The sequence below is a fragment of the Callorhinus ursinus genome, unplaced genomic scaffold, assembly GCF_003265705.2.
Source record: "Callorhinus ursinus isolate GAN/ISIS: 27379988/994484 unplaced genomic scaffold, GSC_fseal_2.0 scaffold4, whole genome shotgun sequence".
Taxonomy (NCBI): domain Eukaryota; kingdom Metazoa; phylum Chordata; class Mammalia; order Carnivora; family Otariidae; genus Callorhinus; species Callorhinus ursinus.
Genome location: NW_027397066.1, coordinates 67,075,739 through 67,093,525, shown reverse-complemented (window position 1 = coordinate 67,093,525; position 17,787 = coordinate 67,075,739). Strand labels below are relative to the sequence as shown.

The 17,787-nt window shown below is 38.5% G+C and overlaps 1 protein-coding gene across 2 annotated transcripts in view; it reads left to right on the top strand.

Annotated features, from left to right (window-relative positions):
• Window positions 1–16,805, top strand: part of COQ2 (coenzyme Q2, polyprenyltransferase) — a 23,035-nt gene extending 6,230 nt beyond the window's left edge. Inside the window, exons 3-8 of one of the 2 annotated variants that reach the window (XM_073891871.1) lie at window positions 9,858–9,979; window positions 11,253–11,338; window positions 12,347–12,397; window positions 12,749–12,882; window positions 13,885–14,073; window positions 16,144–16,805. In XM_073891871.1, the coding sequence (XP_073747972.1) occupies window positions 9,858–9,979; window positions 11,253–11,338; window positions 12,347–12,397; window positions 12,749–12,882; window positions 13,885–14,073; window positions 16,144–16,314 (753 nt within the window). In that variant the 3' untranslated portion in view covers window positions 16,315–16,805. The remainder of the gene's footprint in view (window positions 1–9,857; window positions 9,980–11,252; window positions 11,339–12,346; window positions 12,398–12,748; window positions 12,883–13,884; window positions 14,074–16,143) is intronic. The other variant, XM_025887433.2, reaches the window with a different exon arrangement.
• Window positions 16,806–17,787: the final 982 nt, after the last annotated feature.

Here is a 17,787-nt window from a genome sequence, read left to right as displayed (position 1 = left end):
CCCTCAGTTTGTTTCCTGAGATTAAGAGTTCCTCATATCAGTGAGATCATATGATACATGTCTTTCTGTGATTGACTTATTTCACTCAGCATAACACCCTCCAGTTACATCCACGTTGGTGCAAATGTCAAGATCTCATTCCTTTTGATGGCTGCATAATATTCCATTGTGTGTGTGTGTGTGTGTGTGTGTGTGTGTGTGTGTGTGTGTGTGTATGTACACACACCACATCTTCTTTATCCATTCATCTGTTGATGGACGTCTTGGCTCTTTCCACAGTTTGGCTATTGTGGATATCGCTGCTATAAACATTGCACGTACCCCTTCGGAACCCTACATTTGTATCTTTGCAGTAAATACCCAGTAGTGCAATTGCTGGATCGTATGGTAACTCTATTTTCAACATTTTGAGGAACCTCCATACTGTTTTTCAGAGTGGTTGCACCAGCTTGCATTCCCACCCACCGTGTAGGAGGGTTCCCCTTTCTCCGCATCCCCGCCAACATCTGTTGTTTCCTGACTTGTTAATTTTAGCCATTCTGACGGGTGTGAGGTGGTATCTCATTGAGGTTTTGATTTGGATTTCCCTGATGCCAAGCAATGTTGAGCACTTTTTCATGTGTCTGTTGGCCATTTGGATGTCTTCTTTGGAAAAATGTCTGTTCATGTCTTCTGCCCATTTCTTGCTTGGATCATTTGTTCTTTGGGTGTTGAGTTTGATAAGTTCTTTATAGATTTACAATACTAGCCCTTTATCTGATATGTCATTTGCAAATATCTTCTCCCATTCTGTGGGTTGTCTTTTGGTTTTGTGGACTGTTTCTTTTGTTGTGCAAAAGCTTTTTGTCTTGATGAAGTCCCAATAGTTCATTTTTGCCCTTGCTTCCCTTGCCTTTGGCGATGTTTCTAGGAAGAAGTTGCTGCGGCTGAGGTTGAAGAGGTTGCTGTGTTCTCCTTTAGGATTTTGATGGACTCCTGTTTCACATTTAGGTCTTTCAACCATTTGGAGTCTATTTTTGTGTGTGGTGTAAGGAAATGGTCCAGTTTCATTCTTCTGCATATGGCTGTCCAATTTTCCCAAAACCATTTGTTGAAGAGACTCTTTTTTCCACTGGACATTCTTTCCTGCTTTGTCAAAGATTAGTTGACCATAGAGTTGAGGGTCCATTTCTGGGCTCTCGATTCTGTTCCATTCATCTCTGTGTCTGTTTTTGTGCCAGTACCATACTGTCTTGATGATGACAGCTTTGTAATAGAGCTGGAAGTCCAGAATTGTGATGCCACCAGCTTTGCTTTTCTTTTTCAACATTCCTCTGGCTATTCAGGGTCTTTTATGGTTCCATACAAATTTTAGGATTATTTGTTCCATTTCTTTGAAAAAAGTGGATGGTATTTTGATAGGGATTGCTTTGAATGTGTAGATTGCTCTAGGTAGCATTGACATCTTCACAATATTTGTTCTTCCAATCCATGAGCATGGAACGTTTTTCCATTTCTTTGTGTCTTCTTCAATTTCTTTCATGAGTATTTTATAGTTTTCTGAGTACAGATCCTTTGCCTCTTTGGTTAGATTTATTCCTAGGTATCTTATGGTTTTGGGTGCAATTGTAAATGGGATCGACTCCTTAATTTCTCTGTCTTCTGTCTTGTTGTTGGTGTATAGTAATGCCACTGATTTCTGTGCCTTGATTTTATATCCTGCCACTTCACTGAATTCCTGTATGAGTTCTAGCAGTTTTGGGGTGGAGTCTTTTGGGTTTTCCACATAAAGTATCATATCATCTGCAAACAGTGAGAGTTTGACTTCTTCTTTGCTGATTTGGATGCCTTTGATTTCTTTTTGTTGTCTGATTGCTATGGCTAGGACTTCTACTACTATGTTAAATAGCAGTTTTGGTAGTTGATACATCTCTAGGAATGCATCCATTTCTTCCAGATTATCTAAGTTGCCCATAATATGTTCTTATAATTGTTTGTGTTTCTTTGGTGTTGGTTGTGATCTCTCCTCTTTCATTCATGATTTTGTTGATTTGGGTCATTTCTCTTTTCTTTTTGATCAGTCTGGCCAGGGGTTTATCAATATTGTTAATTCTTTCAAAGAACCAGCTCCTAGTTTCGTTGATTGGTTCTACTGTTCTTTTGGTTTCTATTTCACTGATTTCTGCTCTGATCTTTATTATTTCTCTTCTCCTGCTGGGTTTAGGGTTTATTTGCTGTTTTTTCTCTAGCTCCTTTAGGTGTAGGGTTAGGTTGTATATTTGAGACCTTTCTTGTTTCTTGAGAAAGGCTTGTATTGCTATATACTTTCCTCTTAGGACTGCCTTTGCTGCATCGCAAAGATTTTGAACAGTTGTGTTTTCATTTTCATTTGTTTCCATGAATTTTTTTAATTGTTTAATTTCCTGGTTGACCCATTCATTCTTTAGTAGGATGCTCTTTAGCCTCCATGTATTTGAGTTCTTTTCGACTTTCCTCTTGTTACTGAGTTTTAGTTTCAAAGCATTGTGGTCTGAAAATATGCCCAGAATAATCCCAATCTTTTGGTACCGGTTGAGACTTGATTTGTGACCTAGGATGTGATCAATTCTGGAGAATGTTCCATGGGCACTAGAGAAGAATGTGTATTCCGTTGCTTTGGGATGGAACGTTCTAAATATGTCTGTGAAGTCCATTTGGTCCAGTGTGTCATTTAAAGTCTTTATTTCCTTGTTGATCTTTTGCTTAGATGATGTGCATTTCAGTCAGGGGGGTGTTAAAATCCCCCACTATTATTGTATTGTTGTCAATGTGTTTCTTTGCTTTTGTTATTAATTTCCTTATATAATTGGCTGCTCCCATGTTAGGGGCATAGATATTTACAATTGTTAGGTCTTCTTGTTGGATAGACCCTTTAAGTAGGATAGTGTCCTTTCTCATCTCTTATTACAGTCTTTGGTTTAAAATCTAATTTGTCTGATATAAGGATTGCCACCCCAGGCTTTCTTTTGGTGTCCATTAGCATGGTAAATGGTTTTCCACCCCCCTCACTTTCAATCTGGGGGTGTCTTTGGGTCTAAAATGAGTCTCTTGCAGATAGCATATCGATGGGTCTTGTTTTTTAATCCAATCTGATAGCCTGTGTCTTTTGATTGGGGCATTTAGCGCATTTACATTCAGGGTAACTATTGAAAGATATGAATTTAGTGCCATTGTATTGCCTGTAAGGTGACTGTTTCTGTTTATTGTTTGTGTTCCTTTCTGGTCTATGCTGCTTTTAGGCTCTCTCTTTGCTTAGAGGACCCCTTTCGATATTTCTTGTAGGGTTGGTTTCATGTTTGCAAATTCCTTTAGTTTTTGTTTGTCCTGGAAGCTTTTTATCTCTCCTTCTATTTTCAATGACAGCCTAGCTGGATATAGTATTCTTGGCTGCATATTTTTCTCGTTTAGTGCTCTGAATATATCATGCCAGTCCTTTCTGGCCTGCCAGGTCTCTGTGGATAGGTCTGTTGCCAATCTAATGTTTCTACCATTGTAGGTTACAGATCTCTTCTCCCGAGCTGCTTTCAGGATTTTCTCTTTGTCTCTGAGACTCATAAGTTTTACTATTAGATGTCGGGGTGTTGACCTATTTTTATTGATTTTGAGAGGTGTTCTCTGTGCCTCCTGGATTTTGATGCCTGTTTCCTTCGCCACATTAGGGAAGTTCTCTGCTATAATTTGCTCCAATATACCTTCTGCCCCTCTCTCTCTTTCTTCTTCTTCTGGGATCCCAATTATTCTAATGTTGTTTTGTCTTATCGTATCGCTTATTTGTCGAATTCTGCCCTTGTGATCCTGTAGTTGTTTCTCTCTTTTTCTCAGCTTCTTTATTTTCCATCATTTGGTCTTCTATATCACTGATTCTCTCTTCTGCCTCATTTATCCTAGCAGTTAGTGCCCCCATTTTTTATTGCACCTCATTAATAGTGCGAGTCTTTCTTATCTCCTCTTCCAAACCCCCAGAGAAGCTTCATTTAACAGTTTGATGCATTATGTTTCTCTGGATTATTTTCTGTGCATATTCTAATGCATGTGTATAATTATTTCTTCCTCAACACACAGTTATTTTCTCAAGGGAAGCATCCATCCTGTTTGCCTTTTATCCTAGCGACTCTCCCGTAAAAAAGTATGAGATGATTCATTAAATGCTTGAGTAAATAATCAAATAAACTTTCAATTTAAAAGAAACCCATGGTGAATTATATAAAATACATAATCTTATATACATGTATATAAAGTGAATAATCATCCTTGTTTGCCTTTCATACTGATCTAAATTTTCCTTTAGCAAGACACACCTGTAATGATTTTTAGTTTATAAGAACAGTATCACAATGCCTTTTTTAATTAAAAAAATATTTATTGAATACTTGCTGTGTGTGAGGAATAGTGATAGGCTTTCAGAGATTTCATGGATGAAAGACAGTATTCCTGACATTGCAGTTTCATAGTTACACTCCAGCAGTACTGTTATGAGAGTGGTGTCCACAGGGGAACTTACTGAAGATCCCCTATCTCAGTCGAAGGGAGCAGAGAGAACTTTCCAGGGGGGTGACCTATGAACTGTGTCAGAATAAGGTGGCAAGAAAAGGGTGGGCTGGAGAGTGAAGGTGGCTCTGGGCAGAGGGAACAGCGGATAAAGAGGCATGGCTGGGAGATAAACTATAAAGTTTAACAACTGCAGGGCTGTGGTTTGTGTGTCGCTGGAGGATAGGATTGTGGCAGGTGGCAGGAACTGATGCTGAACACATCTCTCTACCCCGCTGACCCAGTTGAGATAAGTCGATTCATTCCAGGAGATGCATACTTTCTTGATTTGGGGTTCATAATTCTGCATAATCATATGATTGAGGCTTCTGGTATATATCACTTCAAAATAATTCTTGAACATGTTTAGAGCAGCTAATGTCAAAATCCTGGTTGTAATATTTTATTGAACTGTAAAGTTTTGCAGATGTTACTCTTGGGGGGAACTGGATAAAGGGTATGTGGGATCTTTATATTTTTTAAAATGCAAAGATGTTTTTTAAAAAGTGCATGTGAATCTACAATTATCTCAGAAGAAAAAGGCTAATTAAATAAATAATATATTCAAACCAACCAACTTTTAATTAACAAAATCTGACCATTTTCGTTTTCCCTTAGGTGATTCTTTTTCTCCTTAGGTAAAAGGTTATTGATTAGATACCTTTTATCTCCCCTATGACATTTTTCTCTGATTAGAAGAGTCCAGATTCTATATACACATATAACAAAGCTCTTAAATGAATGTTTTACAGCTATTGAGGAGGTTTTGCTAACATGACTTAAAATGTTATGTGCCTCTTTTTTTTTAAAATCTAATTTCTTTTTTTTTTTAATTTTTGTTCAGTTTATTTAAATGGAAGAAAAAAAAATCAGTTCACCCATTTCTCCCACGCCACCCCTCCCCAGCCCCTGCCTCTGGCAACCACCAGCCTGTTCTCTTTTTTTATAAGCTTGAGTTTTTGTTTTGTTTTGTTTGTTTTAGATTCCATATGTAAGAGAGATCATACAGTATTTGTCTTTCTATCTGACTTATTTCACTGAGCATAATGCCCTTGAAATTGATCCATGTTGTTGCAAAATGGGAAGATTTTTTAATGGCTGAATAGTATTCCATTTTGTGTATATGTGTGTGTGTGTACAACAGTTTTTTTTTTTTTTTTAATCCATTCATCCATCAGTGGACACCTAGATTGTTTCCATATATTGTAAATAATGCTGAACATGGGGGCACATACATCTTTTGGAATTAATATATTCATTTTCCTTGGATAAATACCCAGATGTGGAATTCTGGATCATATGGTAGTTCTATCTTTAATTTTTTGAGGAACCACCATACTGTTTTCCACAGTGGTTGCAACAATTTATGTTCCACTAATAATGCACAGGAGTTCCCTTTTCTCCACATCCTCACCAAAACGTACTTCTTGTCTTTTTGATAATAGCCATTCTAATAGATGTGAGATGATACCTCATTGTGGTTTTGTTTGCATTTCTCTGATGATTAGTGATGTTGAGCATCTTTTCATGCATCTTTTAGCCATCTATATGTCTTCTTGGAAAAATGTCTATTCATGTCTTCTGCCCACTTTGTATTCGGATTTTGGGGGGTTTTTTTGTTTGTTTGTTTGCTTTTAGTTATATGAATTCTTTATATATTTGGATATTAACCCCTTATTGGATATATGATTTGCAAATATTTTCCCCCATTCAGTAGGTTGATTTTCATTTTGTTGATGGTTTCCATTGCTGTGCAGAAGCTTTTTATTTTTTTATTTTTTTTTAAAGATTTTATTTATTTATTTGAGAGAGAGAGAGAATGAGAGATAGAAAGCATGAGAGGGAAGAGGGTCAGAGGGAGAAGCAGACTCCCTGCTGAGCAGGAAGCCCGATGCGGGACTCGATCCCGGGACTCCAGGATCATGACCTGAGCCGAAGGCAGTCGCTTAACCAACTGAGCCACCCAGGCGCCCTGTGCAGAAGCTTTTTAGATTGATGTAGTCCCACTTTATTTTTGCTTTTGTCGCTTTTACTTTTGGTGTCAGATCCAAAAAAATCATTGCCAAGACCTGTGTTAAGGGGCTTACTGTTGTTTTCTTCTAAGAGTTTTATGGCTTTAGGTCTTATGTGCAAGTCTTTAAACCATTTTGAGTTAATTTTGTGTATACTGTAAGATAGGAATCCAGATTTATTCTTTTTTCGTATAGCTGTCCAGTTTTCCCAGCACCATTTATTGAAGAGACTGTTCTATAGTTTTGGCTCCTTTGTCCTAAATCAGTTGACCGTAAATGTGTGGGTTTATTTCTGGGCTGTCTGTTCTGTTTCATTAATCTGTATGTCTGTTTTTATGCCAAAATCATACTGTTTTAATTACTGTAGCTTTGTAGTATAGTTTGAAATCAGGAAGTGTGATGCCTCCAGCTTTGTTCTTTCTCAAGATTGCTTTGGCTACTTGCAGTCTTCTGTGACTTTTCCATACAAATTTTAGGGACATCTATTTCTGTGAAAAATGCCATTGGAATTTTGATGGGATTGCATTGAACCTATATATTGCTTTGAGAGGTATGGACATTTTAGCAATATGAATTCTTCCAATGCATGAGCATGAAATATCTTTCCATATATTTGTGTCTTTAATTTCTTTCATTAATGTCTTGTAGTTTTCAATATACAGGTCTTTCACCTCCTTGGTTAAATTTGTCTCTAGGTATTTTATTCTTTACTGCAATTATAAATGAGATTGTTTCTTGTTTTTTGTTTTATTTTTTAAGATTTTCTTTATTTGACACACAGAGAGAGATAGCTAGAGAGGGAACACAGAGGGGGAGTGGGAGAGGGAGAAGCAGGCTCTCAGCTGAGCAAGGAGCCCAATGCGGGGCTCGATCCCAGGACCCTGGGATCATGACCTGAGCCAAAGGCAGATGCTTAACGACTGAGCCACCCAGGCGCCCCGAGATTGTTTTCTTAATTTCTCTTTCAGACAGTTCATTATTAGTGTAAAGAAACATAACAGGTTTTTGTATTTTAAAGGACGAGTTAAAAAGCTTGGCCAAGTTGTAATGCGTATCTCAACAGTTTCTTAAAGACTGTATATCACTAAGGATATGTTTGTGGCTCAGGGTTTTGCTTAGTATGTTAGATAATAAGTAAATTGCTAGTATATTAAATGATAAGTAAATTGTTATTCAGGTATGAGTTAAGTGTGTTCTGTTGATGTTGTGTATAATCTACCAACCCTGTGATAAGCATTAGGTCCATAAACATTGAAATAATCTCAACATACAGGTATTAATGATTTAGTTTTATTTTATTTTATTTTTAAGAAATACTTATTTCAGAGAGAGAAAGAGAGAGAATGAGTTGGGGAGGGGCAGAGGAAGAGGGACAAGCAGACTCCCCACTGAGCAGGGAGCCTGATGCAGAGCTCCATCTCAAGACCTCTAGATCATGACCTGAGCCAGAGTCATATGCTTAACTGACAGCCACCTAGGCGTCCCAGTGATTTAGTTTTATAAGCTATGAGCAAATGGTTTCATTAAAAACCACACAGAATATGTTTTGATCATCATATTGTATCATTTTTAGTCTTTTGATGGAGTACTTGTTTATTTTTAGCTTTCGAATTTAGCCAGGTAATTATCACTACTGAAGGGACAGTGTAATCTGTGGTTAGTAGTGTGGTCGGGGGACTAGACAGATGGTGCTGCCCACTGTCCATGACCTTGGAAAGTTACTGAGCCTCTGCTAAAACAGATGGCAAGAACTTGTGAGTGGCTAAAAGTCACGGTTGTTATAAGGATTCAATGGTGTGATGCACACATAGCTCTTAGAACAGTAGCACATTGTAAGCACTCGTGTACTAGCTGGAATAATCATAATGTTCTAAAACAAATACAGGACATAAATATATTTCCAACTAAAACTATAGGGACCAAATCAAAGATAAAAGATCAAGTCTGGCACTCTAACCAAGGTGAGTCATTATAGTTTTTGACAAACTGTTTTATTGCACAGTGAAGCATGCTATAAAATGGGTCAGCAAATTTTTTCTATAATAGGAACAGATAGTAAATATTTTAGTCTTTGTGGGCCATACCATCTTTGTTGCAACTATTTGATTCTGTTGGCACATGAGAGCAGCCATATACAATATGTTAACAAATGGGTATATCTCTGTTTCAATAGAATTGTATTTATGGACACTGAAACTTGAATTTCATATTATTTTCATGTGTCATAATACAATACCCTTTTTTTGAACTGATTTTCAATTGCCTAAAAAAGTAAAAACTATTCTTATTAGCTCACAGGCCATATAAAAATAGGCAGTAGGCTGGATTTGGCCCATAGGCCATAGTTTGCTAACCCTTGACATAAATCAAAATCAAAATGGAAATCTGTTATATTAATAGTTTCAACATTTATTGCATACCTGTATGCTTTAGATACTGCATTTACTCTATGAGGTAGTGCTCTTGTTGCCTCTTTCTCTTCTTCTCCCTCTCTCTTTCTGTTTTTCTTTTAACAGGTAAGTAACCTGAGTCCAAGAGAGGTTAAGTAATTTGCCAAAATTCACACAGCTGGTAGGTGATGGAACTGGATTCACATGCTGGGCTCTTGGATCCCAGATCCTGAGTTCTTCTAACAATGTTGAAAATTTTGGTTATGCTTTTTTATGCTTCAGTTTAGAATAATCACATTTCATGATCTTTAGACAGGAAAAGAACAACTAATTTATCTTATTTGTCCCCATAATAGCTCTGTCTGTTCATATTCTTACATTGAGTCTGCCCTTTATATTTGGGTACAATTAATATTAGATTATAGATCCATCCTTAAATAGCCTGGCAAAAGCACTCCCATTTTCAAACCCAGGTAATCTGTCTTCTTTCTTTATTTACATTTTGATTGCTGATTGCAGTGCTTCCTATAATCAAAACATTCACTGCAATTTCCTCTTTCCTTAGAATTACCATTATTATTGTCTCTCTTTTCTCTGTAGAAATTAAACATATACTTGCTAATAAGCTGGGTAGCTAACTAGCCAGATAAGGAAGTTGCTTCATTTTGTGTGTTCAGAGATGGAGATGGGAGATGGAAAGAAAGGGGAATGAGTGGTGGGAATTTTTAGTGCTTTCGAAGCTCTGTTTTAAATATGAAGTTTTGATTTTTGGCAGTGTTTCCAATGTTGATTTCACTTTTTATTCATATTTTTGCCTTAGTGCCTGCCTTGGGCCATTCTCTTGATTACATGTTTACATCCATGATTGAACCATTACATGAGGCTAAGGTATGTGTTTTTATGTATTAAGGTTATAAGAACAATGAATCGCCCAATAGCAGCTGGAGACATTTCAATTTTTCGATCCTTTATTTTCCTCGGAGGACAGCTGACCTTGGCACTGGGTGTTCTTCTGTGTCTGAATTACTACAGGTATAGTAAATGTGTTTTTCAGAATCACTTATAAAATCTCTCTTTTGAAATGGAGAAAGTAGGAATAAATAAAATTGAAATATCTTTATCACAAAATTGTTTATTGGCTCCTTATGGAGCATCTGTAAATTAGCAAGTATAAAGAAATCACCACATGTCGTAAAATCAAGAATGCTTTCAGCCAAAGGAATGAGAAGATCAGCATTTAATTTATTCTGAACCACCGTTATACTTCCGTTACGTGTTTCCTAAGAAACACATGTCACTTTGATAGCTTTTCCAGATGCATACATGGATGTGTGTGTATACCCTTATGTATAATTTTATTTATCCTGACAGTGTCTGTAAATTAGATAGAAGTGATTATACTCATTTTGCAAAAAGATTAACCAGGTCTTTCCCAGAGTCACGCTCATAATCGATGACAGAGGGCAAAAGTGGAAGGATTCATTCCTAGATCTCTAATAGAGACAAAATTAAACTTTTGTGCATCTGATGGCTACTTATAAAGTATATAAATGAGGGAAAATGAGACAAAAAATAAGTGTCATTTTATAGAGACTAGACTTAATTACAAACTTTGCCCTGATAGCATCACATGAAAATGCGTTTAGAAGGTTTTTCCTGGAAGGACAGTGTTAGGTGAGCTGTGAGATACCTAAGAACACCTTACACTGTCATCCTTCTATAGATGCTTTATCCTCTCCTAGAGAAGTAACACCTATGTGCATATTGGGAGGGGGATCCTGACTCTGATTCTGTTGGGACACCTCCATTTACTAGCTGTCTTAATGTTGGAAAAAACACTTAGAGAGGCAGTGGCATATGGTGGGTATTAAGTTGGACTCTAGAGCCATCCTGCTCAGGATTCAGGTTTGAATCCTGGCCCTGCTACTGACTGGCTGGATGACAGTCAACAAATTACTTAATCTCTTTGTGCTTTAGTTTCCTCATCTGCAAAAAGCAAGTGGAATAAAACTGTCTCCCTCTTAGGTTTGTGGTGAAGATTATAATGAGTGAACCTGTGTAAAGCAGAACAGCGCCTAATACACGAAAGCAGCATATGTATTATTATTTTGTTCAATTGTTTTGTAACACTTAAAATATTTTCTAATCATCTTTTACCCTAATTAAAGTCTGGGAAAATAATTTTACATAACAAAAAATATAATTGAAGGTAAGTCATTTTCCAGTTAGTATTACTACTATTGTTGTCTTTAGTGATTTCTAAGAGATGGTGATACTAATCTTCAATGGCTTTTCTTGATTTCAGTATAGCTCTGGGAGCAGCATCCCTGCTTCTTGTCATCACCTACCCACTAATGAAAAGAATTACATACTGGCCTCAACTAGCCCTAGGTGAGCTTGAAATAACTACCAAGTATTTCCTTCAGTACCCTCAGACTTGTGTGTGTATGTGTGTGTGTGTGTGTGTGTGTGTGTGTGTGTGTGTGTAATGTGGCAGAGAGAAAACGTCAAGTCAGTCATGAAATTTTCTAAAGCAAGAATAGATTTTCATATTTAAGAGAGGGCAATTAGCCATTTTTATTGGCTAAGAAATTTTGCATACTGACTAAGATTCTCATCATTATTATTTTCTGAAATGCTCTTTTAAAAATCGAGGTATGTCGTGAAGAAAAAATTAACTGATTGGACCCTGCCCTTCTCTTTAGGTCACCGACCTGGATGCCCTGAGGACTTGGGGGAGTGGGGTAGAAAGCACAGTCAGGCAAGAGAACCAGGGTTAGTATGTGAAAGCTTAGATGGCCCATCTCTTTGAGGAGAAAGTGAGCCAATCTTGCCTCTGGCTCCCACAGTGCTCTGGTGTGGTGCTTACTCGTTTCACCAGCAGTAACTAAAAGAGAAGATACTGAGGGCTGTGTCTGTCCCCCCAGTTGTAAATTGTATATGCCTAACAGATAAAGCTCTCTTTGCCTTTGGATGGCCCAGTGTCTAGCATAGCACTTGGTGTATCATGGGTATTCCATAAATATTTTTTTGGCAGAGAGAGCCAAAGGTAGAGAGGTAGGGAAATCAGAATCTATTGCAAAAATGCCTACTCCTAGAATAAGCTAGAGTATTCCTAGAACTATTCTAGTTGTTTGAGCTATTTTTTTAGTGAATAAAAGAAGAAAAGGGGTTTCTGAGAAGAGACACGTGGGACCCACTGAGTATGAGGTACCTGAAGGACTTGCAGGTGGAGACGTCCAGCAGACAGTCCAGTGTCTAGTCTCAAGTGTGGGGAAGTGAACAGGTTGCACAAGGAGATTTAGGAGCTGTTCACATGTAGATGTTTGTCTATAGTCCGCAGAGAAGATGGACTTAGAGAATAAATAAGTGTACCAGCCTATGCTCTTGTTTGTGTAGCTTATGGGGGAAGTCCAGTCATAAAGGAAAGAACACAGGATTTTGACTCAGGTAGGTCTAAGTTGAAACCCCAGCTTCTACTACTCAATGCCTGTGCCAGGCACTGTACTAGGTAGAGTAAATGTTGTTCTCACGAAACCTCCTGTTTATCAGGGTGATGTGACTCTTTCTGTTACGTGTGTTATTTTAATTTCCCATTCATCTCTCTGAGCCTATCTCCTTTTTTGTGCAATGTAGCTAGTAACCACCATGGAGAGCTGAGAGAATTTCAGGAAGAGACATAGTAGAAAACAGTGCACAGAGCCTAATGCATAGAAGCACTTATTACGTGCTGATGCCCCCTCCTCTTTTGGGGAGTCTAAAGTGCATTTAGACTTGTCCTCTCTGTCTCACCATTTGTAGGGCTGACTTTTAATTGGGGAGCATTACTTGGATGGTCTGCTGTCAAGGGCTCCTGTGATCCATCTGTCTGCCTGCCTCTTTATTTTTCTGGAATCATGTGGACTCTAATATATGATACTATCTATGCCCACCAGGTAAAAAAAAATATCTTTTTTTCATAACTTTGGTTTAGTTATTGTTGTCATTTAAGAACTTTATTAACCACGCTTCCTTGGCACCAACAAAATATTTTTGTTTCATGTGTATATATGTTTACTAAAGAGATCAATTCTTACTTCCAAGCACTTAAACAGTCTTTATGTGCCAAGCATATCAATATTTTTGTTACAGTTGTTGTTTTGTCTTTTAAAGATTATTTGAGAGAAAGAGTATGGTGGGGGGGCAAAGGGAGAGGGAGAGAAGCAGACTCCCCTCTGAGCTTACAGTATGAAAGGAAAAACATACACTAACCCCACATTCATTATTTGGATTTGGTGCCCAGAAGATAGCCTATCAGATAGCTATCTGCCTGCGGTAGGTGCAGAGTTCAGCATGTAGCCTCTGATAACACATGACCATATTTACAACCGTATGTGGAAATGCTTAGAAATTAAATTGCTGGAGGCGATCAGTCAGCTAGATGTGAGTGTACCACCAAAACCTAGCTCTACTTTATACAGAAAGGATTTGATGGGAGAGGCATGGAATAAATTGAGCTAGAAGTGAAATGTGAATGGATGTGGTTAGGTGGCAGTTGAGCATTTTTCTATATCTGTGATTTTAGCAACATTGAAACTAAAATGTATAGGAAATTGTTGAGATTTGAGAACTCTAATTAGACTTGAGTTTTACTTCGAATGTAGTCAGTGTGTTGTTACTAGTCATTAATAGGGTTATAAGAAGTACAACGACATGTGGAAATGGAGCTGGAAGATAATCTTCCAGCTTAAGTGACACTTAACTTCGATTCGGCCTGCACATTCATTCATTGCCAGTCAGCCTGTGTCTCTGAGTTACTGTCGGCTTTCACAGCTTATGTCCTTTGAAAGACACTTTCTTCTGGGATTAGGTAGTGGTGATGGTTGTACAATCCAAATGGTGATTTTTATAGCATGTCAATAAAAACCGGACAATTTCTTACTGCCTTCTGGTGTTAGGACAAAAGAGATGATGCCCTGATTGGTCTTAAGTCCACGGCGCTGCGTTTCCGTGACAACACCAAGCGGTGGCTCAGTGGCTTCGGTGTGGCGATGCTGGGGGCTCTGAGCCTGGTGGGTGTGAACAGCGGTCAGACCGCGCCCTACTACACTGCTCTGGCTGTTGTAGGAGCCCATCTGGCACACCAGGTTGGACCTTTTTCTTACCTTTCCCCCTCATTTTTCCTTGGTATAAATTTGTAAAAATTATTTAAGCAAAACAACCTCTGTGTTTACCAAGCAGGGTACTTCTTAAAACAACTACTTGGCGTATACTACCTTGAACCCTCCCCTCTCCCAACATGTCATCCATCCAAAAAATCAAGCTGAACTATTTTAGAGAAGTAGTCTAAAACTAATTCTGATTCATGTCTGGAAAATTTCAGCAGTGTCTGAGGGTTGTGGGTTGAGTTGAATTGCTCTGAAAGTAAACTGATCAACATAACTATATTTTTACTCTGCGGGCTTCAGTGATGGATATGGTGGTTAGCAAACTAATCATTCATAAGTTTGGGTCCCCCTGGCAGTAGCAACGAAGGCCAGATAAGACATGAAGTGCTAACTTGTCAGAGTTCTGCCTAGATAGAGGGAAACTGTCATTTCAAGATATCCAGCCAGCACCCACAAGCTTATATTGTGAATCTACATTAGTGACTTTTGTAAAATAAATGAACTAAATCTAATCTTAATGAAATAGCTAGCTTGTACATGGACTCTAGTTTTGTATCAGCGTTATTTTTATTTTCTTCAAACAGATCCAAAAAGATGTTAGCCTGTATGTAAATGATCTGTTGTATACAGATTATTGCAAATTACTTATCAGTGTAAGCAAGACTTGCATAGCAGTATGAAGGAAACTGAAATTCAATGTCCATAAAGTAAACCCCATGCCGTATCACCTTCAATGTTTTCTTCACAAGGAAAGCTAAAAGACAGGAATTGGTGATTCTCCAGTATTCTCTAGATTTCACCACTTTCCTCCTCAGAATTTCATAGCATCCTCTCTTACTCATAACTCAGCTCTGTGGGGGTTTTCACCATCAATTGATTGTCTGATCAGGATAATGGATGTGTATCCATATTTAATAAAGCACTTGGATATTAGTGGAGGAAGGCAGAAATTACGAGGAAAACTATAAATACTGTAGAAATATTTGGAGCTCACCTTATAATTCTAAATGGCATTTGTGGTCTTCTCTCTAGTCCTTGTCACAATATTTTAAGATGGAATAGCCTTCTAAGCTTTGGAAAAAGAGATCGTGATGTTGGTTTTTTTTTTAAGATTTTATTTTTATTTACTTGACAGAGAGAGACAGTGAGAGAGGGAACACAAGCAGGGAGAGTGGGAGAGGGAGAAGCAGGCTTCCCGTGGAGCAGAGAGCCCGATGTGGGGCTCGATCCCAGGGCCCTGGGATCATGACCTGAGCCAAAGGCAGCCGCTTAACTGACTGAGCCACCCAGGCGCCCTGGAAATCATGATGATTTAAGTCCGCAGGCCATATAATAAAGAATAGTTAGGGAAATGAGGGATGCTAATGCTTAATAAGCCTAGGAATGACTAAGACAGGGACATGGGACTTTTCTTGATACGTTTGCAGGACTCCTAGAGAGAAAAAGGAATATGTTTGTTCTAGGTCACTAACAGTAGATCTAGGTTGCCAGATCCCCTTCTCTGTGTGGGAATGGGAAGACTTACACAAGCATGGGGGTGTATTTGGTTATTATAAATAAACTGGGGAGGGGTCACCGCAGCCATTTAGTGAGTGGGGCCAGGTATGGTAAATATCTTTCATCACACTAGACAGCCCTGCACAGTAGGGAGTTGTCCTTCCCAAAGGTGACTTGTCCCCCTGTTGAGAAACACTGCTCCAAGGAATAAAGCTAGAATTGGAGGGTAGGAGTTGGAGGAGGCAGATTTTAGAACAGTCACTGTAACTGGTTTAGAGCTTTCTAAATAGAAGTAAAAATAGCATGGGTTGCTTCTCAGAGCATTCATGCACCCCTCGAGTGGAAGGTTTTAGGACATGGCTTGGATGATACCCAATGAGAGAGATGGTAGATTTTTCTACGCTGGGAAACAGTTTGGGGTACATTAAGGGCTTCCCATGGCTTAAAATCCTGTAACAAAGTGCTGTTGTCTTCTCTGTACTAATGTGTTTATTTATGATGCCAAAAAGTTTATACTAAGTGCTAATGTGGCATTGTGATCTTCTCTTACAGATCTACACTCTAGACATCCACAGACCTGAGGATTGTTGGGATAAATTTACCTCCAACCGAACACTAGGACTAATAGTTTTGTTAGGGATTGTCCTTGGGAATTTGTGGAAGGAAAAGAAAACAGATGAAGCAAAGAAAAGTAAAGATAGTAGAATAAAAATTAGCAAATGACATTGATCTAGGAGTCTTTAAAACAAAGTTTGGCAAAACACTCTCAGGTCTTGTTACCACATAATTAGATTTGAAGAAGCAGTCTTGCAATGTGTTAATGAATTAAGAACCAGAAGATGAAGACCATATTTGGCTGGATTTAGTTCACGTATTTACTAGCAAAATCCTTCCCCTGTCTCAGAAACGAGGAACTCTTTAGGATTTGAGCGACCTTGAGTCTTCTGCTCAGGATGATTCCCATCTGCAGTTATGGGAATGGTATGAGTTTGGGCACTTTAAAAGACACCTGATTTGTATCTCATCTAAATAAATGAATGTAGGAAAATGGACTTTATTTTTAGGGAAAAGTAAAAGCTGCTGTAGAAAGTTGGGGTTTATTGTTCTTTGTTGTGACCTTTACTCACTACCAAAAGCTGTACTTGAGGAAACCAGTCTGTTTTTTGTATCTTTGGAGAATTTAAATAAGTAAATAAAAATTTTTATCTATTGTATCCATACGTACTTCTGTTGTTACCAGTCCTGGACATTTACTTCACATCTCCAGTCTCTGTGTACCGGCATGGTGACCAGAGGTTGTGGGTTGAGTTGAATTGCTCTGAAAGCAAACCGATCAGCAGAGTCCCAGGGACTATTTTAATTTCTGTTGATATCTTTTTTTTATCTTCTCAGATTGTGATATATAGGATAATGGCATGTTGGCTCAAGTGTCCTAACAATTTCTTCCCTTGCCCCCTTCAGAATGTTCTCAACACAGCAGCCAGAGTGATTTCCTTAAAATCTATGTGAGGTTCTGTCATTCCTCTACTCGGAACCCTCCAGGATCTCCCAGGTTCCTCAGTACAGACTAAAAGTCCTATCAACCTGCCAGGCCCTTCGTGATGTGGCTTCATCTGCAGCTACTTTCCCACACCCCTCTCTAGCCCCGCTGGCTTCCTCACTGCTGCTCAGCAAGCTGGCGGACTTCTGCCCCAGGGCCTTTGCATGTACACTTCCCCTTGCCTGGAATGCTGTCCTTGAATTATGTCAGTCCTCCACAGCAGGTCTTTTCCTAAATGTTACCTTCTCAGAGGCTTTTTCTGGCCACTGTTTATAAAATTACATAGCAAGTGCTACCTACATTTCCTTTGTTGTTTTTTTTCTCTTCAGAAATTTGCAGTATTAACCTAAAATACATTTCACTTGATTTAAGTGGCTCTTGTGGATAGTGGGGTGTGGGGGAGGCAGCAACCTTGTGTATGTGGATTGGGGGTGGCAGTAAACACTAAATTGCATAATGGTGATAATGGTGGTGATTATGCAGCTGACAGAGCCCTTACGTGTGCCAGGCCCGGATAAATAAGCACAGGAAAATGTAGTGAACTGTTTATTCAGCAGGTACTGAATCATGGAGAGTGAGTGTTTAGATTTACAACAGTAGTAGCAGCCATAATTCTACTCTACTAAAGCAGCAGTGAGTCGAAGGGGAGAATAGAA